Source organism: Piliocolobus tephrosceles, chromosome 20, assembly GCF_002776525.5.
Source record: "Piliocolobus tephrosceles isolate RC106 chromosome 20, ASM277652v3, whole genome shotgun sequence".
Taxonomy (NCBI): Eukaryota; Metazoa; Chordata; class Mammalia; order Primates; family Cercopithecidae; genus Piliocolobus; species Piliocolobus tephrosceles.
In genome coordinates, this window is record NC_045453.1 from 20,040,171 (window position 1) to 20,064,563 (window position 24,393).

Consider the following 24,393-nt stretch of genomic DNA (forward strand, 5'->3'; position numbering starts at 1 on the left):
TCAGTAACACTATAAGAATTTTAGAAACAGGCTGGGTGTGGTGGCTCACACCTGTAATCCCAACGCTTTGGGAGGCCTAGGTAGGAAGATCAGGAGTTTGAGACCAGCCTGGGCAACAAAATGAGACCCTGTTTGCATTTTTAAAAGAGAAAGAATTCTAGAAACAACCATCCTCAATTATTTTCATCCATTCTCTCTGAAAACCAGAACTGTTTACTCATCAGTATTAGTAATCTACTCATCAGTAAAGAGTAAATTATTACCTACTTAGTAATTTACTAAACAATCTCAGTAGATTATAAATCAATAGCTATTGTTAAGTTATTGATAATAACTGAGGCCAATAAAAAGAAAGACCAACTATGTGTCAAGCACTTACTGCATTCCAGGCACTGTTCTAGGCCTTGGCAGTGAGCAGAACAGACCAAAATCCCTGCCTTTGCAGAGCTGACATTCTGATGGTTATTATTACTAATGTGGTCTAATGACAAGGTACACAGTACATCAGTACAGGGCACTCTCACATGACACTGAGAACCGCAGATGATAACTACCTGAATTCAACAATGACCATAAAAGCACTTGGCAGGCCGGGCGTGGTGGCTCACATTTGTAATCCCAGCACTTTGAGAGGCCGAGGTGGGTGGATCACCCAAGGTCAGGAGTTTGAGACCAGCCTGGCCAATATGGCGAAACCCCATCTCTACTTTAAAAATACAAAGATTAGCCAGGCATGGTGGCACGTGCCTGTAGTCCCAGCTACTTGGGAGGCTGAGGCAGGAGAATTGCTTGAACCCAGGAGGCGGAGGGTGCAGTGAGACGAGATGGTGCCACTGCACTCCAGCCTGGGCAACAGAGTGAGACGCCATCTCAAAAAAAAAACAAACAAACAAACAAAAAAAGCACTTGGCAAATTAAGAGAAAAAAAGAAGGGGCCTGTGCTGAGACAGTGACCATGAGTTTGCCCACAACAGGCAATTCCGGCCACCAGGCCGCTTAATAGGGACTGTGCCCCAGAGGGCAGGAGAAGGGGGAGAGGGGTCCCCTCGGTCCCCCTCCTCATCCATCTTGATTCCTGGAAAAATTAAAGTGCGGGCCTTTCACCTTGCCAGTCTCATGTTTAAGACTCTGTCACTTCTGCTCCACATGCAAAGCTCTAAATGCAAATCAAAACCCTGGTCAGTTGTTCACTGAAGGATCAGTCATGTGTTCCAGTGCCTTAATGAGTGACTTGAATTCTCGAAGGTAATTCTGATTATATGTCATTTGCACTTTATAAACTGACTTTAGAATCTAAGCCCACTTGGATTAAGATTCAGTCCATTCTAATGTTTCTCTGTTAGACTCAAATGAAAGGAAGTGGTCTTGGAGATTCTGTTTTTAAAAAAAAAAGGGTCTTCCTTCCTAACCACTCCCTAAAGCCTACACGGTTAAGACGCTCATGCTTCCCCTCGCAAGGCCAAGGTTCCGGCAACCTGCCAGTTGCCTGCCGTCTCTGCGGCAGCTCTCCCATCTACTCACTTTGCTAGTGTACTTGGCAATATCAGCGGCAACATCGGCTGAGGCGGTGGCGATGGGCAGGTCAGCGTTCACTGAGGACACAAGGGTGCTCGTGGACCCCGAGCTGGTGACCAGGGGCGATGACTGTGTGCTGGTCACCAGGGTGATGGTGGACGTGGACGGGCTCTGTGTGATCTCCTTCTGCTGGACAGCTAGGAAGGCAAAGCATCCTGATTATCCCACGTGGGAAGGACCCGTCCTAGCATAGAGCTGTGGTGTAGAAGCAAAGCCCCTAATATACGTCCTGAGAACTTTTCTACTTTTAAATGACATAGATGCTCCCCTTGACCAAACTCTATCCAGGTTTTTCGACTAGGCCCTAACCTTGGCCTGGAAAGACTTGAGTAAACATTGACAGTTTCTAAGAGCTCAAGAGTGCATGCTAGGATGACCCCAACCCCCACTTAAAGCACCTGCCTGGGAAAACTCAATGCTGGCAAAATAACTGACAGTTTTCTTCCAGCCAACACCTGAAGACAGGACTTCAGCATCCCAGTCTCTATGGGAGAGTAGGGGCCCAACTTCATGAAGTGCCTGTTAGCAAATCGAGATGGGTTTCACAAAGACCAACCCCTCATCTTGCTTCTGTGATGTTTAACTTCAATGACTTGCTCCCATCCCTACTCCCTCATTCTCCCTTTAAAATGCTCAATCACCTCTGTACAAATCAAAGTTAATTTCAGTTTATGTTAGACTCTTGCCCCATTACAGTAGTGTATTACCGATTTAAATCTGTCTTTACCCATTTAACTAGGCTCTACTTTGGTGTAAGACTATCTGAAGCAATGAGCCTCTTTTTGGCAGCACTCTTTTTTGTTTTTGTTTGTTTGTTTGTTTGTTTGTTTTTCTGAGACAGTCTCACTCTGTTGCCCAGACTGGAATGCAATGGCGCAATCTTAGCTTACTGCGACCTCCACCTCCAAGGTTCAAGGGATTCTCACGCCTCAGCCTCCTGAGTAGCTGGAGTTACAGGCATGTGCCCGGCTAGTTTTATGGGTTTTTTTCCATTTTAGTAGAGATGGAGTTTCACCATGTTGGCCAGGCTGGTCTTGAACTCCTGGCCTCAAGTGATCTGCCTGTCTTGGCCTCCCAAAGTGCTGGGATTACAGGCATAAGCCACTGCGCCCGACCCTGTTCTTGGTAGCAATTAAACTCCCCTGGGGAAGCCTCCTGCTTACGAGATACAAAGACAGAAGACAGGAAGCAGGAATTCCAATCTCAAATATCCTACACTTGGCTTTGCCCCACCGACTTTTTAAACAGCAAGATTACTCCAACTGTACTCCCAATTTTGCCTGGCCAATTTTTCAGGACCCACTCCCTTGCCACCTTTGAAGCGTTTCACTGGGGGCCAATTCAAGACCTGGCCACCTTTCAACCTCACGTCCTGCTGCTCACGAACCCCACTCACAGGGGTGCACTCACTATGAGTTTCCGTTGAAGAACCCAGCCTTTGAGGATCTAGATGCACGTTTCCTGATAGAAAGAGATCTACATCAATGCTCACAAAAGCCAGGCAAACTAGTATCAACCAGTCAGATCAGCACTGTGTTTGGCCTAATTTCAGCTCCAGATGGAGCCTCCTGTAGGGCTGGTGGGAGTTCTGATTCTGCAACTTCAGCAAGTGGTTCTCGAGGCTGGCTCATCTTTTGTGTGTGACGAATTTCCAGTTACTAAGGTAACCTTCGCTATCAACTTCTCGCACTGTACTTTTTCCAAAATAATTCCAAGAGGTTCCCTCATGTGCACAAGGAAATTTATACAAAGATATTCATTGCAGCACTGCTCACAGTAGAAAAAAAACTGAAAGCAACCTAAATGCCCATCAGGAGGGGAATACTTTAAATAAACTATGGAGTACTATGCAGCAGTCCGAAAGAACAAGGCAGGGCTGTACGTGCTGACATGGATGGACCTCCAAAACATGCTAATGGGTGGGAAAAAAAAAAAAAAAGTAAGTATGGTACCATTTTTATGTTTTAAAAAAGAAAAAAAGGGGAAAAAGGACTAATTTTATGGCATCATATACATGACGCGCACATATATACATACATATATGTATATATACATATACATGCATACATGCATAGAAAAGCTTTTACAACGGTTGATACTGGTCACTGTGGAAGGGAGAGAATGAAATGGAAGGTAAACGGGACAATAAACTTTTATGTAAAACTTTCTGCCCCCCTTTTAAGGAGAATATATGCATGTATAATTTATAAAATGAACAAAAAAACTTTTTGAAAGTAAAAAAGCAAGTAGCAAAACAATTTTTAAAAATAATGCCAAATGAAATGTGCAAGGCCTTCAAGATACAATGGCCGGGAAACAAACGAGAACTAAAAAAAATAAAAATAAAAGAGCAATGACTTTCTCCTGTCGATGTGGCAAAATGGGAGCGGGCGCCACGGAGAACAGAAGGGGAGGCTCGGTACCTTTCACAGCCTGTCTGGTCTGATATCTCGTCCCCTGGGAAGACTGAGGCTGCTGCTGCTGGTTTTGCTGCTGCTGCTGCTGCTGCTGACGCTGCATCTTCTGCATGTGCCACTTTTGGGAGGACGTTTGAAACTTACTTGATGAGTTCCACACGACCCGCTGCACGGCCGGGGCAGTCTCCTTCGGTAAAAGCGGCCTCTGCTTTTTCACCGGGCTTCCTGTGGCGGTGGGGGCCGGGGCCGTGACGGTGACCGTGGAGGACGTGCTGGTGGTAGCTGTGGCGCCAGCCGCGGGAGTTTGGGCGGAAGAGCGGGTGAGCACGGGCGTTTCCGGGGGAGACTGGCTGCCCGCCGTCGTGGATGGTGGAGCTTTACCTACAACTAGCCAATGCATGAAGAAAAAACAAACAAAAACCGGATTTCACTCAGGTTCGCCTGCAGCGTCTTGACGTCAGCAAGTTCTGGGTAAAACCTACGAAAGCCAGGAAAGTCGAACCAATTCGACGTGCCAAGCACACCGCGCTGGAGGAGTACATTCTCACCTAACGCTAAGGCCACTTCTGCAGCGTCTTCCATCTCCACGAGCACCGGCCTCCTTTACTAAGCGCCGGCTCACATCTGAGATACAAGTCAAGACCTCTGGGGACAATGCGGCAAACAAGACCCGGCTCCTATGCTCAAGCTCCCCTACACCTAGTGGACAACGCAGGGGGCGAACAGATTCAATCAATGTTCACGCCCTTTTCGCAAAGTTAAAATCTAGTTGGCACCTTGAGAGAGGCCCAGCGGAAGTGAATCCAGAGATGAAGAGAAACTCTTTGGCTAGAGAAGGTAGAAAGCAATACTCCAAAGAACCAGATGGCCTCCCAATGGTCAAAGAAGTAAGTAACACTCAATCACCCAGAAAGAAAAGTATTCTTTTTATCTCTTCTGATTCCCTCCAGGGCAAAGTCTGAAGGCGGTACTGATAGCCATGACTAATACCAGGAACACAAATTCTGCCCCAAGGCCTGAACCTTCCCCCAACGTAATGGTACTGATCTAGGATTGAGTAGCATTGCTTTGGTTTTGATTGGATTTATTCCTGTCACCAGGTTTTATGTATACTGTGCGCTACTGTTCTTATTGGGTGGTGTTCAAGTCTAAAATGAGTTTATACTTGCAGATGGTTTTTTCAGGGGGAATTTTTTTAATAAAAAAATAAATTGAGGCCAAGCATGGCGGCTCACGCCTGTAATCCCAGCACTTCGGGAGGCTGAGGCAGGCGGATCACTTGAGGTCAGGATTTTGAGACCAGCCTGACCAACATGGCAAAATCCCGTCTCTACTAAAAATACAAAAAAATTAGCCGGACGTGGTGGTGCACTTGGGAAACTGAGGCAGGAAAACTGCTTGAACCTGGGAGGCGGAAGTTGCAGTGAGCCGAGATCGCGCCACTGCACTCCAGCCTGTGAGGCAGAGTGAATGAAACTCCTTCTCAAAAAATATTACTAATAGGCCGGGCACAGTGGCTCATGCCTGTAATCCCAACACTTTGGGAGGCTGAGGTGGATGGATCACGAGGTCAGGAGTTCGAGACCAGCCTGGCCAACATTGTGAAACCCCGTCTCTACTGAAAATACAAAAATTAGCTGGGTATGGTGGCACATGCCTGTAATCCCAGCTACTGGGAAGGCTGAGGCAGAAGAACTGCTTGAACCCGGGACGCAGAGGTTGCAGGGAGCCGAGACCATGCCATTGCACTCCAGCCTGGGTGACAGGGTGAGACTCTGTCTCAAAATAATAATAAATGAAAAATAAATAAAAAGAGTTTATTTTATTTTATTTATTGAGATGGAATCTCACTCTGTTGCCCAGGCTGAAGTGCAGTGGCACCATCTTGGCTCACTGCAAACTCCGCCCTCTGACTTTAAGGGATTCTCCTGCCTCAGCCTCCTGAGTACCTGGGATTACAGGCGCCTGCCGCCACACCCAGCTAATTTTTTTTTATTTTTAGTAGAGACAGGGTTTCACCATCTTGGCCAGGCTGGTCTTGAACTCCTGACCTCATGACCACCCACCTCGGCCTCCCAAAGTGCTGGAATTACAGGCGTGAGCCACCATGCCTCGCCTATTTTATTTTATTTTTTAAAGAGAGAGAGTTTTGCTATATCACCCAGGCTGGGCTCAAGTGAGCCACTTCAGCCTCCCGAGTAGCTGGGACTATATGGGACGTGCTACCGTGTCCCGTTTTAAATGTGCTTAATTATATGTTTAAACAATGAGATTCTTGGCCTGCTGCAGTGGCTCACACCTGTAATCCCAGCACTCTGGGAGGCCGAAGCAGGGAGATCACGAGGTCAGGAGTTTGAGACCAGCCTGGCCAACATGGTGAAACCCCACCTCTATTAAAGATACAAAAAATTAGCTGGGCGTGGTGGTGTGTGCCTATAATCCCAGCTACTCGGGAGGCTGAGGCAGGAGAATCGCTTGAACCTGGGAGGCAGAGATTGCAGTGAGCCGAAACCGCCCCATTGCACTCCAGCCTGGGTGACAGTGTGAGACTCCATCTCAAAAAAAAAAAAAAAAAAAAAAACAGATTCTTTAAATAAAAATATTAAGTCAAAAATTTATACAAGCAGGACTTGAGAACGGGAAAGACAATGAATGTGAATGACTCAAGTTTGAAAAATACTGCCATATGGAGTATGTCATCTTGGAAGAGCTGGGCTGGTAAGGAATAAAGGGTAGGATTTCAACAGGCGGAAAGTGAGAATCTAGAGGGAACAGCATCAGCCAAGATATGTGTAGGAACAGAAAGCATTTGGGTAAGTGAGGACAGGCAGGGAGGAGGGGCTGGAAGGCAGGTTAGAGCTAGAAGCACTGAGCAGCAGGTAGAGGGGATGACCACATGGGTGCTCATTTGTAAAGGTGGCTCAGTTATGGATGCACAGGCCTCAGCCCCCAGTTAGGTGAGCCTGTGCCCCAGAGAGGATATCTGGGGAGCACACACCACACCCAGCACACGCCAGTACCCCTGATCTTGGACTATGCTCCCTGACATCAAACTCCTTTAAATAAGGATTATGTCTGTCTTTTTTATTTATTTTTTTTTTTGAGACGGAGTCTCGCTCTGTTGCCCAGGCTGGAGTGCAGTGGCGCGATCTTGGCTCACTGCAAGCTCTGCCTCCCGGGTTCACACCATTCTCCTGCCTCAGCCTCCCGAGTAGCTGGGACTATAGGTGCCCGCCACCACGCCCAGCTAATTTTTTGTATTCTCAGTAGAGGCGGGGTTTCACCGTGTTAGCCAGGATGGTCTCGATCTCCTGACATCGTGATCCACCTGCCTCAGCCTCCCAAAGTGCTGGGATTACAGGCGTGAGTCACCGTGCCTGGCCTATGTCTGTCTTTTTAAGATCAGTATTACCCAGAAAAAAACACGAGCTTGATTACTCCAAGGATTTTCATTCAGTAAGCTGTGGGTTTTAAGAAGCCAAGGAGGAGAAGAGACAAGCTGACTATTCTGACTTCAGGGGGAGTTCTCGATGGTTATCACTTGTTGCTGGCCCTCCTGCTTCCCCAGAGAGGAGAATCCAGCCAAGCTGGTCGGCAAGAGCCCAGGGTGGGTCCAGAAGGAAGGCTTCCTGCAGTGAAGAACTCCAGTGCTTTCGGGGCCACCTGCCAGATACGGGGCACTGTCCCCGCCTCTTCCAGGTGCAGATGAGGTGTTGAACTGGGCCCTTCTAAGAGGAGGGCACGGGGGCAGTGCCTTAGCAGAGCTTCTAACCTGCATAAGTGCCTTCAATGCCTTTCTTTCCTGCCACATCACCAAAAAATATACTGTTATTGTTGATTAGCTAGCCTGTCTCCCCACCGGAAGGGCAACCTCAAAATGGTCGTTTTCTCTCTCCTGATTTGTTCTCCTGAAACAGCCAGTAGGGCAGAGGGGTTACTGCTCTGCAGTGATCACAGCTGGCTCTCTGCCAAATAAAGAACTGGAGTATATAAACTGATATGATTACAGGCTCAAAACTGTATGGAGTTATTTAGATACCAAAATATCTAAATTTCTAGGAATCCTGATGGTTTATGGAGACAAAACGAGGCTATAAGAAATTTCATTTGTCCCAGAAATTTGGAGTACATAATCAATCACCTGTAGCAAAAAACAAGGGCGAATTTTTTTAAAGGGTCAGCACCTGAGAAGCTGCCCTATCAAATTAACCTACTTATTCCTGAATCTGTCACTGTTTTTCATTTATAAAGCAAGGACTTTTTAAGAGAAAAATTAGCATCCCCTTTGTAGAAGGATGGAAATTACTAATGTGCCAGTGAAAGCACAGCAGTCTTTCAGTGCACTCTCTTTGCTTCTGTTCTGAGGTTACTAGCTATAAAAGCTGTTTTGCCATCTGAAGATTCATATTCTACCCATAAGCTGCATCCCTAGTGGAAGGTGAGCTGGAGGTCACAACAGCGCAATCCAAAATGCCCTTCACTTACTAAACTCTTAAGTGAAAACACATCATTGAAAAGATGCTCTCTAGCAGAGCCCGACATGAAAATTTTTCAAGACCCAAACCACCATCAGCTCTGAATTTAAGATCAGCTGGTTTTGCCCCAAGCCTTAGGAAGCTGCTCTAACTGAACTGTGTTTTAGAATCATTTTCAGCTTAATTGTCCATTGTCTTCTAAAGCTTCCTGGAGAAATTCCCTTCAGACATCAGTGTGAGGAAGAGCTCTACTTCTTTTAATCAACTAGAATGGTTTTTTATTTTTCGGAAAGTATGAGATCTTCTAAGGTACTGTGTTTCCCATTCTGCTTCCAGAGCCAACTTCCCTAACTCTGAAGGTTGAAATAGTACAGATTTCTGTATAAAACCTTTCCCCAGACCACTTGCTATTCTACTTTCACTTTCCTTTTACATGGATGTCTTTATTTTCATCTTGTTTCATATGGTTATGTATCCTTGTCAATCTGTTGCAAATTCTTTCTGGAAGAGGTAGGGCGCATAAAACCAATCAATCAAAAGATCAGTTCCAGAAAGAAAGATCAGTATAAATATGTCATTCATAGGAGCACTGCCATCTGCACCCAAATATTCCTACAATCCTCATGAAATAAATACTACTCCTACTCCTATTATTCTCTGCAACAACAGAGACAGTCTCTCAAACCCCGATCCACAATATACTCGTATTTTTCAGAGGTCATCTATAAATCTAACAGATGGGTCAGGATGGTTTGATGGCCTATCCTCCCTCCCTTATATAACTGCATCTCTCTCTTCCTCCACTGCATCTCTCACAGACATTCTCTTTAGCTGAAATGCAGGAATCCTCTCTCACTCTGACAGTTGAGGTTCCAGAATTGACCATGGATGGTCAGTTCCAGGTTGACCATAACCACAGCAGAAAGATTCTCAAGGCCCATCCCTGACTTGCTTTAAGCCACCAGACTACGGAAATCCCAAAGGACATGGAGTCACATCTTATTTAAGGGTTTGATTGACAAGTTAGCTCCTGATAGAAGTTAGACACAGTCAAGATTTAAACCTGGCTATCCTTTAAGTCATTCGCCACACACATAAGGTTTTATGGCTACAACCTGTAATCTGTCCTTGGGCAATGTTTCTTCTAGGCCCTCAGTTAATTCTTCAGTGTCTTTACTGAGCATGTTGAATCCTCTAACCTACTTGCCAAGCCAACTGAAAAATGTGCTGAATACTTTGTCAGTGGGAAGGACATCCTTCCGATCATTCACACACCCCTTTGGAGGGCTGGTTAACATGCCCAGGCTGCAGTACACTGTGGCGTAGTGACTGCTGGTTCAGAATATAACAGCAGCCTCTGAGACTCAGGGGATATTTGACAATATTTGGTTACCACATTTGTGACTGCCAGAACTGGGCAGGTAAGGCTGCCATCTGGCTGGTAGAGGCCAGGGATACTGGAAAACATCCTCCAATACACAGGACTAAGAATTATCCAGGGCAAACTGTCAGAGTGCAAGGTTGTGAAACTCTGGACTCGGTTAAGTTAAATGCAGTAAGATTAAAAGATTAACAGCCAATACGGCCAGACGCAGTAGCTCATGCCTGTAATCCCAGCACTTTGGGAGGCTGAGCTGGGTGGCTCACCTGAGGTCAGGAGTTCGAGAACAGCCTGGCCAACATAGTGAAACCCTGTTTCTACTAAAAATACAAAAATTAGCCAGGCATGGTGGCGGGAGGCTACTCCCAGCTACTTGGGAGGCTGAGGCAGGAGAATCACTTGAACCCGGGAGACGGAGGTTGCAGTGAGCCAAGATTGGGCCATTGCACTCCAGCCTAGGTGACAAGAGCCTAACTCTGTCTGTCCCCCCAAAAAAGCCAATACACGTATCTACCATACTTCATTTTCTAGTGCCCTAAGAAGCACTCAGTATTCTGGCACCCCACCCAAATAGTGTCCTACTACTGTAAGAAAATACACTTGGAGATGCCTAGGTGGCATGAGGGGAGGAAAGAGATGCTGCAATCATCCAAACCTTTGAAATGAACACTTCTTTTTTTTTTTTTTTTTGGAGAGGGAGTCTTGCTCTGTCACCCAGAGTGGAGTGCAGTGATGCAATCTCGGCTCACTGCAACCTCCGCCTCCTGGGTTCAAGTGATTCTCCTGCCTCACCCTCATTAGTAGCTGGGATTACAGACACCTGCCACTACGCCCGGCTAATTTTTGTATTTTAGTAGAGACGGGGTTTCACTATGTAGGTCAAGCTGGTTTTGAACTCCTGACCTCAAATGATCCACCCGCCTCGGCCTCCCAAAGTACTAGGATTACAGGCGTGAGCCACCATGCCCAGTTTGAAATGAACACTTCTAACCATTTGAGACTTGTCAAAAGAGAACGAGATGTGTGTGGAATGGAGCAATGAAGGACCATTTGACAAGATCCAAATGTTACCAAACACTTTGGGGAAATAAATGAGCATACTGGAGAAGAAGCTGCTCAGACTAAAAATGACTTGGTCACTAAAAGTAACCACCATTTTCTAAGAGACTTCTCTTTCTGTACTCAAAATCAATCATATTGGATACCGAGCAGGTTAAAGGTAGGTAGGCCCGTGTTTGAGTCCAGGTCCTGTTCTGTGAGTAGCTAGGTAACCTTAAACCAAACACAGCTTCACTGTGCCTGTCTCTCAGTGTGTTAGCGGGTCACATAACTTTTGGTTTGTTTGTTTAAGGGTCATATAACTTTTGATAGTAAGTGTACGAGGTAGGATTCTAAACCAAATTAAGAAAACTGGAAATGGATACAATCACTTACCATCCTGTTTGGGAGACGGTTCTTTGGGTTCCTTCTTATTTTTTCGACCCTCCCGCCCAGAATGGTCTTCTCCTAAATCTATGACAAGTTCGCTCTCTGAATCGGAGTCCAGGCCCAAATGGACTGTTGGGGAATCCGTCTCATCTTTTCCCTTCAGTTTATCCTTTGTGGGGTGAGGTGAAGGCTTTGCCTTTTCAGAAAAGTCCTTCTCAGGCTCAGGGCTGGCCTTGTCCTTGACTGCTCCAGGGTCTGTCTTCTCGCTGGCTGGTGATGTGCTTTTCAGCTCCTCTTTAATCTCCACCGGGTTTGTAGGCTTGGGCTTTTTTTTAACAGCAGATGGCTCTTTGTCCATCCGACAACCCTCTTTGTCCTCTGTGTCTGCTGGCTCGTTCTTGGACTTCTGCTCATCATCACTGATATACTCACTATCGCTACTATCTGACTTCTCAGAATCCTCCGAATCGCTGTGCTCTACGGCTGTATAAACATCTTCCGAGATTTCATTTATGCCTAAATTCAAAAAGAAAACCCAGCATGTGGCGTAGTCACAAAATAAAGAGCAGGACGAAAAATGCAAACACTTTGCAAGCAAATGCTGGAATAAGAAAAGCACATTTCAAATCACATCACATTGGCCTGAATGGGACCAGTAATAAACCCAAGTGGCAACTGGCTATGGCTGCACTTGCCTTTGGAGAGGGTTTTGGTTGTTAACATTCAAAGGAGACACAGGACCTACCAACAGAAATTTTAAATGTATATGGCCCTAAATATGTGGTGCCAAATTTTTGCAACGTTGATAACTAATTGGGATTACTGAGAATGAGAGGGCTGGACAGGAAACTGATCCAGTTTACAGATTAGAAAACAGAGGCCCAGGGATATCACCTGCCTTAGGACACAAGACAGAGGCCAGGCCAGAACCCTGCATTCCTGGCTCCCCACCAACACTTTTCCCTTGGGTTTCCAAAGTGTTAAAGTTCTTGATCCTTTGTGTCTAGGCCAAAGAAAATAAGCCAAAGCCTTAAAGCAGAGGTTGCAAACAGCCCACAAGCCACATCTAGCTTGCAGACATGTTTCATGGGAGAGGCACTGGTTTGCTCCACAGGGTATCTTGTCTGCTTTTAATTTATAAATGTGTTGTCCAATTCACAAATCAGGAAATTTCACATAGAAATCAAAGCAGGGGCTTCTGATGAAAGAGCGGAAAATCTAGCCGCTCTGGGTCACCAGCCTGCCAGGCATTGGCTGGGACAGGAAAGCCAATGGCTCCACTAGGCGGGGGACACACTTGTCTCCAGGTGACCCGGGTGCCCGGCCCTCCCTCTTGTTCCCTGCACTCATGTGGAAAGTCAACTGCCACTCGGTGTGCATTCCACTGGTAAAGGAGTCAGGAGAAAAGTCACATAATTCTGTTTCTTTCAAAAGGGAGAAGCACAAACTAGCAGGTATTTCACAAACAAAATGGGCAAAAGCACATTTCTAACAATAGTTCCACTGAACCCATTTACGGCTCCTGCTCCCAACCATATGTTATGCCATCATACTGTAGGTAATAATACTATATCCTAAACTTTTGGAAAGAGGAAAGAAAACCCAATCAAGTCTGTGCAATCTCTTCATTCTAGAGCAATGGCCACTGTGAATGGTGCCACTGTCCGACCCGGACACACCAAAAAGAAACCTGCAAAAGTATCAGAGCCATGAACAGCCCAGGGCATGGGGGATCAGCAGGATCATTGGGGAATATATCTGCCTCCACCAGGGTTCAATCAAAAACACAAGTCCAGCCAGGCACAATGGTGCGCACCTGTGGTCCCAGATACTCAGGAGGCTGAGGCAGAAGAACTGCTTGAACCCAAGAGTTCAAGGCTAGCCAGGGCAACACGGGAAGAACACAAGCCAAAATACAAACACCCAGATCTGGTATAAGTCTGGGATCCTAGGCTTGTGCTACTGGTAGCTAATGATTAGAAACAAGAACGCAAAATGTAACCACATATGTGATAGGAAAAGCTTGGGTACTGGAGTCCAAAGGATATGAATTCAAATCCTGCTCTTCTGTTTTTATTACTGGTTGACCTTGAACAAGTTATTTATCTCTCTGAGCCTCAGTTTCTCTATCTGCAAAATGGGACTGATGAAGTATCAACCTCCCAAGACGATCTATATGCAGTGCTTAGCATAGTGTCAAAGGAAACACTCAGTAAATAGAAATAACACAATTCTTATTAGGAATAAAAATAAATCAAGAGCTGGACCAGCTGCATGGAAGGACCCAAGAGGATAATTTAAATGGCATGCCAAATTTCACCCATGCCACCCAATGTCCTCACCAAACAAGCAACCCAATGGGAAGTGGTGTCCTCTGGACAGCCCCAGATGGTCCCTAACTCTAGCTGCTTTCTCACCTGAAGATGCTCAGAGAAACTTGCTCTCCAGGGGCCCAGCCATCCCCAACTTCTTGACAAATGCCCTCCTAGCTTTACTTACTTATTCAACAAACATTCCAGAGCATCTACCATGTGCACAGACCAAGTACCACAGAGAAGGCAAATCCTCATAAAACAGCTTCCCTGCCCTCAAGGAGCTTCCAGTCTAGATTGGGAGGGACACCTCCACACAAAGGGAATATTGCTACTTCTGAGCAATAAAGTACCAAAGGAGGAGGGCAGATGGGGAGGCAGTCAGGGAAGACTTCCTGGAGGAGGTGAGATCTGAGCTCAGCCTCACAGAAGGCAGGATTCAGGTAGGCAGAATGAAGGCAGGCAGCACAGGGAAGAGGAAGGAAGGCAACAGCTACAGAAGCAGGGTTTGCCAGGTAGGGAGGAGACCAGTCTGGAGGGAAAGGGTTTCGTGTCGGACACCTGCAGGACACACTCGCTACTGTGTGGAGACACTGATGTGTACTGAGAAGGAGAGCAGAGGCAAACTCAGAAGATCCTCATTCTGCTTGTAAACCTTGATGCTTCAAACCTGCATCTCGAGTTTCCAGGCTGCTTTCACCAAAGAATAAACTGATGAGTTCAAAGAGTCCTGAATTAACTATCAAGTCTGAAGTCTTTTGCCATAAGTGGAAATGTATTTTAGCTGAGCAAATCGTTCAAAGTTAAAGCAGCTGCTAAAAGCAGCCAGGATTCAACCTTGATTTCATCAGGGTAGTATCCCTACCAGTAATGATAACAATGATACTGCTGGAAAAAAAAAACAAAACCAAAGATATACCTAATTGTGCTTTGCAACTCTCTATGGTCTTGTCAAGATTCAGCTGGAACCTGCTACGAATCTGGCGCTTGGGAGAGATGAGAGGAACAGGGGTGGACTGTTGCTGGACCGACTCGCTCAGCTCCTTCAAATCCATTTCGGCTTTGCTTCGATCTGAAAGAGACCATCACACCCTCGTAAGATCAGGCACACACCATGCTCATCACGGAGCTTTGTCCTTGCAAAGTCAGAGCAAAACACACATTTTAGAACACGGGGAGGGGGGATACTTTTTTGTCATTCGTCCCAACAATATCATCTGCTCAACCACATGGGGTGACATGAAGATAATGGCCCGCGTGAACATGTTTGGCAGGTTAAACAGTCCACTGAACAATCGTCTGGGTGACTTTCAATATTTAAAATGGACAATCCCAGCCAGATGGCTCAGTGTGTGGAAGTCAACATCATTAGGGACCCTCCAAAGACAAAGGTTACGGGCAGATAGTCAGTCTCAATTTCAGTGAACAAAGCAACACCGAGCCTGGTCAGGGTGTACTTGTAACTTCAGGTCCAGATTGAAGAGGACTTGTATCCAAGAAAGATGGTGACCCCCTCGAAAACACCCTGACAATTGGGGGCCCTAGATGCCTATTTGCCAAGGAGGCTTCAGTTTTCATTCTCAGTGGACCTAGTCTGGGGTAGAAACTAGAAAGAGCGGGGAATATAGGATAGGCAGACCTTCCAGCCAGTGTGCTGTGGCTCACAGCATCTACGTGAGGCAAGGGGATCAGATTAGCCCTGGATACTCAACCTTTGTCTAACAGGTCTCGCTCTAAGGTCCTCAGCCTAGTCACAGGCAGAGGTCTCTGGGGGGGGTGACTCAGGCCGGAGGTCCTGTCCCCTCACATCTGTGAGGACTCTTTGTAGGACCAGCAGGACAGATTCCAATGAGTCAGAGAGCTTACATTTCTTGGATACCTTTCCCACCTACTCCAGCGCCCCCTATTAAGAGTTTTAGTGGATGCAAAGGTCCCGAAAGCAACAAGCGACTCTGCAGGTGGGGCCTACTGTCCTCCACTGTGCCTGCCACCCTCTGGCATCCCCTCCAACCCAACTAAAGCAAAGTACGGGGCATCTGTCCTACCCCAGCCAATCCCATAAAATAGGTCAGAAAGCAGGTGGCATCCCATCAACCCACAATGAGAAGCCACCTCTGAGCCTGTTCCCAACAGCCATCAGCTTGCTCCCTGGACTTCGCGCTTCATATCCCTGCTCCCTCCACACCTCGGGCCACCTCTGTTCATTGGGCTATGAAAGAGGCCCCGGAATCTAGTGTGAGAGCTGGGCTGAAAGCACTGTTTAAAGCCATCACTTTCTCCTACCTTCTTCCTTTGGCCTGACCCAACCACTTTCCTGCTCACGCAGTAAGGGGAGTTCTCAAACACTGCATACCCAGAAATTAGCTTCTTCAAAGTGACCGGAAGCAGCCTCCCAAAAGCCCCACCCAATCCATTCACAGGTGACCAGAAGCAATAAATTGCTCCAACTTAATTTTATCAGCCCCCAGGATAAGATTAGAAAGGGGTCTTTTCTCAGCCAGTTGTGGTGGAATGCACCTGTAGTCCCAGCTACTCAGGGGGCCGAGGTGGGAGAATGGCTCGAGTCAGAAGTTAGTGGCTATACTGAGCTATGATCACGCCACTGCACTCTAGACTGGGCGACAGAGCAAGACTTTTTTTTTTTTTAAAGGTGGGAAAAGACTGGTCTTTTCCCAAATCACACTTATAGACTGCCCCTCCCAGACCCAGGGAGGTTCCAGAAGGTGAGTGCTCAAAGCAAGCAGAGACACTATCCCTGTAATTCAAGAAAAATACCAAAAACAGTATCTGTGTGTGCATGCATGTGTGTGTGCACGCGTGTGCATATGTATGTACAAGTGCACTGATCATGGCTATAAAGAGAGGCTACTAGAGACAGGACTGCAGACATTCACACAGCCACCTCTGAGAGGGAGAAGAACGTGCAAATTTACTGCAGTGGGGACGGGCACAGTGATTCATACCTCTCCCAGCACTTTGGGAGGCAGAGGCAGGAGGACTGCTTGAGGCCAGGAGTTCGAGACCAGGCTGGGCAACATAGCAAGACCCCATGTCTACAAAAAATACAAAAAGTAGCTGGGCTTGGTGGTGCACGCCTGTAATCCTGGCTACTTGGGAGGCCGAGGTAGGAGGATTGCTTGAGCCAAGGAGTTTGAGTATGCAGTGAGCCATGACTGCGTCACTGCACTCCAGACTGAGTGACAGCAAGATCCTGTCTCCAAAAAAAAAAATTTACTGGAGAAAGAACTAGAAAACTCTTTATACCTGTCTCTGTCTCTGTCTCTGGCAAGAGATCTGAAGTAGCTTAACAAAAGAAATTATGGAGTAAAATAATTTTAAAAAAGAACAAGGAATGAGGAACATTAAAAGAAAAGGGAGGAGCACCTCTGCCCAGTCGCCCCACCATCTAGGAAGCAAGAAGCGCACCTCTGCCTGGCCGCTGCACCATCTGGGAAGTGAGGAGCGCCTCTGCCTGGCCCCCGCAATGTCTGGGAAGTGAGAAGTGCCTCTGTCTGGCCACTGTGCAACCCTCCAGGTGTGAAGTGGCAGCCTTGTGTGTGATCTTTCTGCCCTCCCCAAGTCTGCATTTTCGACATTAAAGTTTACTTTTAAATTAAAAGTTTATTAAAAAAAGAAAAGAAAGAAAAGAAAAATGCCGGGTGTGGGGGCTCGCACCTGTAATCCAGCACTGTGGGAGGCCAAGGTGGGAGGATCACTTGAGGTCAGGAGTTCAAGATCAGCCTGGCTAACATGATGAAATCCTGTCTCTACTAAAAATTTAAAAATTAGTCAGGCATGGTGGTGGGTACCTGTAATCCCAGGTACTCAGGAGGCTGAGGCAGGAGAACACTTGAACCCAGGAGGTGAAGGATGCAGTGAGCCGAGACCGCACCACTGCATTCCAGCCTGGGTGACAGAGCAAGACTCTCTCTCAAAAAAAAAAAAAAAAAAAAAAAAGAGAAAGCCCAGATTAAAGAGTTCCAGTAGGCAGGATTCAAGGACTTAATAGCTGACTTGCATGCAAATGTGACAGCAAAGCGGGAGGGATTTGAGGCCTCCCTCAGACTTTCCACTTTCAGAAATGAAGAAGCGTGCTAGATTCCAAAGGGAAAAGCCAGCCTTTTCAAGAATAAAGATGGAAACATATCTCACAAAAATACTTTCCACAGCTACCCAAGTGACACGTTCATCAGTGTCCTCAATATTCCTATATACTACTAGATTACACAGTTACCAAAAAAATTTACAGAAGAGACCAACAAACTTTCTCTGTAAAAGCCTGGAGAGGGCCGGGAACAGTGGCTCACACTTGTAATCCCTGCAATTGAGAGGCTGAGGTGGGCAGTTCCCTTGAGCTCACATTTGAGACCAGCCTGAGCAACATGGTGAAACCCTGTCTCTACTAAAAATATGAGAATTAGCCAGGCATGGTGGCACATGCCTGTAATTCCAGCTACTCAGGATGCTAAGGTGGGAGGATTGCCTGAGCCCAGGAGGCAGAGGTTGCAGTGAGCCGAGATCACGCCACTGCACTCCAGACTGGGCAAAAGAGCCAGACCTTATCTCAAAAACATAAAATAAAAGCCCAGAGAGTAAATATTTCAGGCTTTGCAGGCCACACAGGCTCTGTTGCAAAAGCAGCCATGAACACTACATAAACAGATGGGTGTGGATGTGTTCCAGTAAAACTTTATTTGCAAACACAGGTGGGGGCCAGATTTGGCCTGAAAGCCGTAAAATCTGCCATCTTCTATACTAGTCCAGTGACTGCCAACCCTGGCTGCACACCAAAATTGCCTGTAAAGTTTCAGAAATTCCTGAGGCCTCAGCCCCATCCTCAGAGACTCTGACTCAACAGGCTGGGGGGAAGGCCTGGGCATCAGCCTTTGACAACCTTGCCAGGAGGTCGGGCGCAGTGGCTCATGCCTGTAACTCCAGCACTTTAGGAGGCCAAAGCAAGTGGATCACCTGAGGTCAGGAGTTCAAGACCAACCTGGCCAACATGGTGAAACTCCATCTCTATTAAATACACAAAAGTTAGCCAGGCGTGATGGCACATGCCTGTAATCCCAGCTACTTGGGAGGCTGAGGCAGGAGAATCACTTGAACTCAGGAGGAGGAGGCTGCAGTGAGCCGAGATCACACCATTATACTCCAGTCTGGGCAATAGAGTGAGACTCTATCTCCAAAAAAAAAAAAAAAAAAAAAAAAAAAAAAAAAAAAAAAAAAAAAAAACAATAAACAATAAACTTGCCAGGTGATCCTAATTGGCAGCTAAGGCTGAGAACCCCTGTATCAGACCAATCTTCTATGTGAGTACAGAAAACTCACTATTTGCCTTAACTCCTGTGTGTCTGTGTTAACAGGACCACCTTTCTAAACCTTAGGGTCCATAAAGAGACCTAAGACTTCACCTGAATAACTGAGCTCTGTGTGTGTGCACCTGCACGTCTACACGTATGCCTACAGTAAATGCGACCCATTAACTTTAGCCTAAAAAGATTGAGCACTGGAATGTTCATAATCAAGAAAAATGCAAAAAAGGTAAATTACCTCATTGTACAAACTAAGGTTTCTCTGGTCAATAAGCTGCTGTTATATTTATTCTTGTTAGAATAAACCACCAAATGGCTGGGCGGCCCAGGCCCTGGAAGCTGACCTTCAGGAGTTTAGCCAAATGTAATGATCTTTCTCCAAACCTGCAGCTGCATTTGATACTCCTCTCCTCCGCAGAGAGAAAAGAAGACCTTCACTTTCTCATTTAGCTCATGTAGCTTATCGGGACTTCTTCCACCCCTGCCCTTCTATATCGGGAATATCTTCAGAATCCACCCTTGCTGCCAACATTTTGAACTTTTCAGCTGATACGAAGACAGCTTAGGCTATAAATGGAAACCAGGGATGAAAAATACTCACGCTAGAGAAAAAGGCACGATCTTATATTTCTGGAGGGAGCATAAATCAGAACCACCTCTTTAGAGGGCAGTTGGGCAATACCTCTCAAAATGTTGCCGCATGTGGCCTCTGATGCTCAATTCCACTTCTAGGAATTTATCCTATGGATCACCCTCCCACGTGGGCAAAAGGGTTCTTCATTGCAGTTGTCTTCAATAGCAAAAATGGAAAGAAGCGTAGCATCAGTAAGTAAGGCGCCTGAATAAATGTTACAGTTTACCTTTAAATGGAATTAAATACAGCTGCTAAAATGAAACGAAGGCTGATTTCTCTGTGTTGATATGAAAAGCCAACCTGTTTCATGAAAAAGCAACAACTGGTGGAGCACCTTAGCACTGCCGTAGGGGAGCCAAGAAGGAAATGGAATATAGCTGGGAATACTATACATTCTCAGGGTTTCTCAACAGCGGCACTATTGATATTTGGGTCCTGGATAAGTCTTTGTGGTGGGGGTGGGGTGGGGTTGAAAGGATGTCCCGTGTGTTGCAGGATGTTCAGCAGCATCCTGGCCTCTACCCCTAGATGCGATTACCACCTACGTACCAGTTGTGACAATAAAAATATCTCCAGGCCGAGTACAGTGGCTCACGCCTGTAATCCCAGCACTTTGGGAGGCCAAGGTGGGCAGATCACTTGAGGTCAAGAGCTTGAGACAAGCCTGGCCAACATCGTGAAACCCCATCTCTACTAAAACCCCATCTCTACTAAAAATACAAACATTAGCTGGGCCTAATGGCATGCACCTGTAATCCCAGCTACTCAGGAGGCAGAATCAGGCAAAGGTTGCGGGGAGCCGAGATCATGCCACTGCACAGCAGCTTGGGCAAACAGGTCCATCTCAAAAAATTAAATAAAATAAAAATATCTCCAGACACTGCCAAGTGTCACCTGAGAGACAAAAATCACTCAGAACTCATGCTATATATCTAGAAGGGCTCTAGAAACTAAAAACTTGTAACAGTGGTGACATGCGGGAAGAGGGGTACAGAGACAGGTGGTCAGAGGTTATGGACACACTGGCCTTTCATGAAATGTCCTTCTGTGCTTTGAAATGTTTGTTACCACATGTACTCATAACTTATAAAAACAAACTCTATAAAAGAAAAATTTAAGCACTTCTTTTTCCATTTAAAAAAAGAGAGACAGGGCCAGGCGTGGTAGCTCACACCTGTAATCCCAACACTTTGGGAAGCCGAGGTGGGTACAGACATACACCATATACTCAGTATATATACACCATATACATATACTCAGCATTTTATACCATATACTGAGGTCAGGAGTTCAAGACCAGCCTGGCCAACATGGTGTACTAAATACAAAAAATTAGCCGGGCATGGTGGCGCATGCCTGTAATCTCAGCTGCTTGGGAGGCTGAGGCAGGAGAATCACCAGAACCCAGGAGGTGGAGGTTATAATGAGCTGAGATTGTACCACTGCACTCTAGCCTGGGGAACAAGAGCAAAACTCTGTCTCAAAAAAAAAAAAAAAAAAAAAAAAAAGAAAGACAGATCTTTGTTCTAAAGCTGAACGCAAACTACAATGGATGGACTTCCAGGAACTACAAAATGGCAGCTCCTTCAAGGGAGCAATATCACTTAGACAAGAGTCCCTAGCTGGCCATGCATGGTGGTTCACACCGGTAATCCCAGCACTTTGGGAGGCTGAGGCAGGGGGATTGCTTGAGGCCAGGAATTTGAGACCGGCCTGGGAAACAGAGCAAGACCCTGTCTCTATATTAAAAAAAAAAAAGAGAGAGAGAGAGAGAGAGAGACCCTGGCAGACACTATCTTTCAGGCAAAGCCAAACAGAGATCTTCCCCACCTCATTCACTCTAAAGAAAATCAAGACAACATCTGAAAAATCTGGGCTCAGGCACTCCATGTATGCTCTCAAAGAAGGCCTGACTTCCAAGATGCCGCTTTATGCACAAAAAGAAAGAAGGCCTCCTGTCAGTAACAGTGGAGAAATAAACAGAAAGGCTTGGGGTGTGACGATGTTCCTTGGCCCTGCCTGCATCTTCAATAGAGCATCAAGGTGCATTTCTCTCACTAACAGCACTACTGACTGCTGAGTTTGTTCAGTTCAAAGTAAACACCCTCTGTGAAATAAGAGGAGATGGGATCAGCAGAGAAAGCAAACAGGAGTCTGGAAGAAGAAAAGGACCAGGCCCACCTCTTCTCTTCTAGTCTCAGAAACTCATTTCTATTGATGACTTATTTATAATCACTGCTGAGTCATACAGGGGGCTCGTAATAATACACTGGGCTCAGCTCCTTGTTTTTTAGTGAAGAGAGGCCCCAGACAGCAAGAGGAGAAACAGTGAATCAGCAACCAGGGCAAGAACCAGGTCTCTGTACAAACCTTTCCATCTTGTACTATATAGTCATATACCATACACACACACAAATACCATATACTATATACCACACATATATATACTCATATGCCACATACACAAATACACATACAGATGCTCACCATATACACACATATCTACAAATACCATATATTCACATACCATCTACACATTTACCATATACTCATATGCCATATACACACATATATACCCATATACCATATGCTCACCATATACACACATGCAAATACAATATATACATACATATACTCATATACCATACACACACATATAATACTCAAACACATATACCCAATATATACACACACCCATATACCATATACTCATTAATACCATACACATACATACATATACTCAAACAAATATACCCAATATACCCATATACCATATACTCTCATACCATATACACACATATACTCATACCATATAGCCAATATACATACATATACCATATACACACATACATATACTAAAATGCCATATACCTATATACCATATATTCTTAATTACAGTATAACAGCATAATATAATTATAGTATAGTATAAATAAAAAACTGACAACCTATGGACTGTTTTTGTATTGTTGGTTGTATGTGTTTGTCTGGCCCAGATAGAGTTTTGGGGTTTTGTTTTTGTTTTTGTACCACAAGGTCTCACTCTGTCACCCAGGCTGGAATGCAGTGATGCAGTCATAGCTCACTGCAACCCTGAACTCCTGGGCTCAAGCAATCCTCCTGCCTCAGCCTCCCAACGTGCAGGAATTACAGACATGCGCCACCAAGCCTAGCCAGTTTTTGTTTCTAATGAAATTGACTGCCAGCTTTTAAAAACTAGGAGAGTGCCTGTAATAATCTAGAGTCCTGTTTTTCTTGACAATTCAGTCCAGCAATGCGGGTTAAGCTGGCAAAAGCCATATCCTTTACAAATTCCAAAACTTCACCTTATCCCCTGGCCCCAAAAAAAGCTGACGTATCCAATAGGCACAGGAGACATTCAGGTATCTCAACTAAGAGCTCAAGCTTTGCAGCAGAACAGCCTGGGCCTGAAGGTCGAACTCTACCACAAACCATGGTTGATCCTTGGGTAGGCAACTTGCTTCTCTGTGCCCCAGTTTACACTTCTGTGAAACAGAGATATTACCTACTTTAAAGGTTGTTGTAATTTTTTTAAAAAAATAGTTTTAATTTACAGAGAGTAAAATTCACTTTTGGGGGAATAAAGTCCTATGAGTCATAACACCTGCATAGATTCCTGTAACCACCACCACACCAAAACACAGAGCAAGTCCATCTCCCAAAGAATCCCCTCCCAATGTGTAGGCAAACCCGCCTCCACTCCAACCCCCAGCTATCACTGATCTGTTCCCCATCTCTGTAATTCTGCCTTTTCTGATATATTTTTTAAGGAAATCCTGTTTGGTTAGCTACAATAATTTCATCATTATCCAGGGTGCTCCCTTTCATTCTCCCTGTCTGTGGAAAGTAGTTCCATGGCTGACAGAATCAAGCCCCATAAAGCATTTGCTCAGTCATTTGCCCACAGCATTTGCCCATAAAGCTGGGCAGTCACTGAGAACTCCTTAACATTGCCCTGTTTGTTCTGATCTCCTCCCCACCCACGGCACTTCCATCGGCCCCTGGCTGATCCTCTTCCCGTTAGGTCATTGCAATCGCAGCCCACAAAGTGCCCACATTCCCAATGCTCTTATTCCTGCTGACGAAGATAAGAAATGTGTCCTGGGACCGGAAGAGCTTCCAGGGGAGATACAAGAGGGCCTTGGTTCCCCTGGTGCCCACACACCACCATGCCTGCCCACCAAGACACATGACAGGAAGAAAACTTTCACTCTCACAACAGATCAAGCCAAACTGAAAGACCCACAGTGTCACGAGGAAGCCCAATGACCACCCGGTTTCAGGAAAGAGCTATTCTTGACAAGCATGACTGGCAGAGAGGAAATGTCACTGTGAGAACGCCTCCAAACAGCATTTCTTTTCGGGGTGTGGAGGTGGAAGGAGGGTATAAGAAAGCAAACCACATACTTGGGAACAATGAGTGTTCCCAAGGAAGCACATGGGTCCCTTTTCACTCAAGTGAGGAACCAACTGGTTGGTCTGAATTGGAGCCCTGGAAGCAACTGCCCTGACCATTCTATTACATCTGGGCTGTACTCACAGATGAGCCAGGATTGGAGCCCGGCTGTGCTCCGGCCCTGCTGCCTCTGGGATCCTGGGCACCCCATGCCTCCTCTCCAGACCTACCTCAGTTTCTCCATCTGAAAATGGCACTGTAGGACAAGATGGACCTGGAGGGCACCAACCACCAAAGGCGTGGAATTCACACAAGCGTTACTGGGCACAGGTGGCCACTCTTTCTTTCTGAAACCCCCATACTGGAGCTTCAGGGCAACACACTCTCCTGGTGTGGCTCCTCTACCCCTTGCTTCTCCTCCCCGACCAGAACTCAGGGC

At 46.0% G+C, this 24,393-nt stretch overlaps 1 protein-coding gene across 14 annotated transcripts in view; it reads right to left on the reverse strand.

Moving 5' to 3' along the window:
* ZMYND8 (zinc finger MYND-type containing 8) overlaps nt 1–24,393 on the reverse strand; it is a 150,587-nt gene that overhangs the window by 24,955 nt on the left and 101,239 nt on the right. For 8 of the 14 annotated variants that reach the window (XM_023192505.2, XM_023192499.2, XM_023192498.2 and 5 more), the window contains 4 exons: nt 14,508–14,660; nt 11,283–11,792; nt 3,999–4,379; nt 1,522–1,712 (listed from right to left, as the gene is read on the reverse strand). In XM_023192505.2, coding sequence (XP_023048273.1) covers nt 1,522–1,712; nt 3,999–4,379; nt 11,283–11,792; nt 14,508–14,660 — 1,235 coding nt within the window. The remainder of the gene's footprint in view (nt 1–1,521; nt 1,713–3,998; nt 4,380–11,282; nt 11,793–14,507; nt 14,661–24,393) is intronic. The other 6 variants (XM_023192509.2, XM_023192507.2, XM_023192506.3 and 3 more) reach the window with 2 other exon arrangements.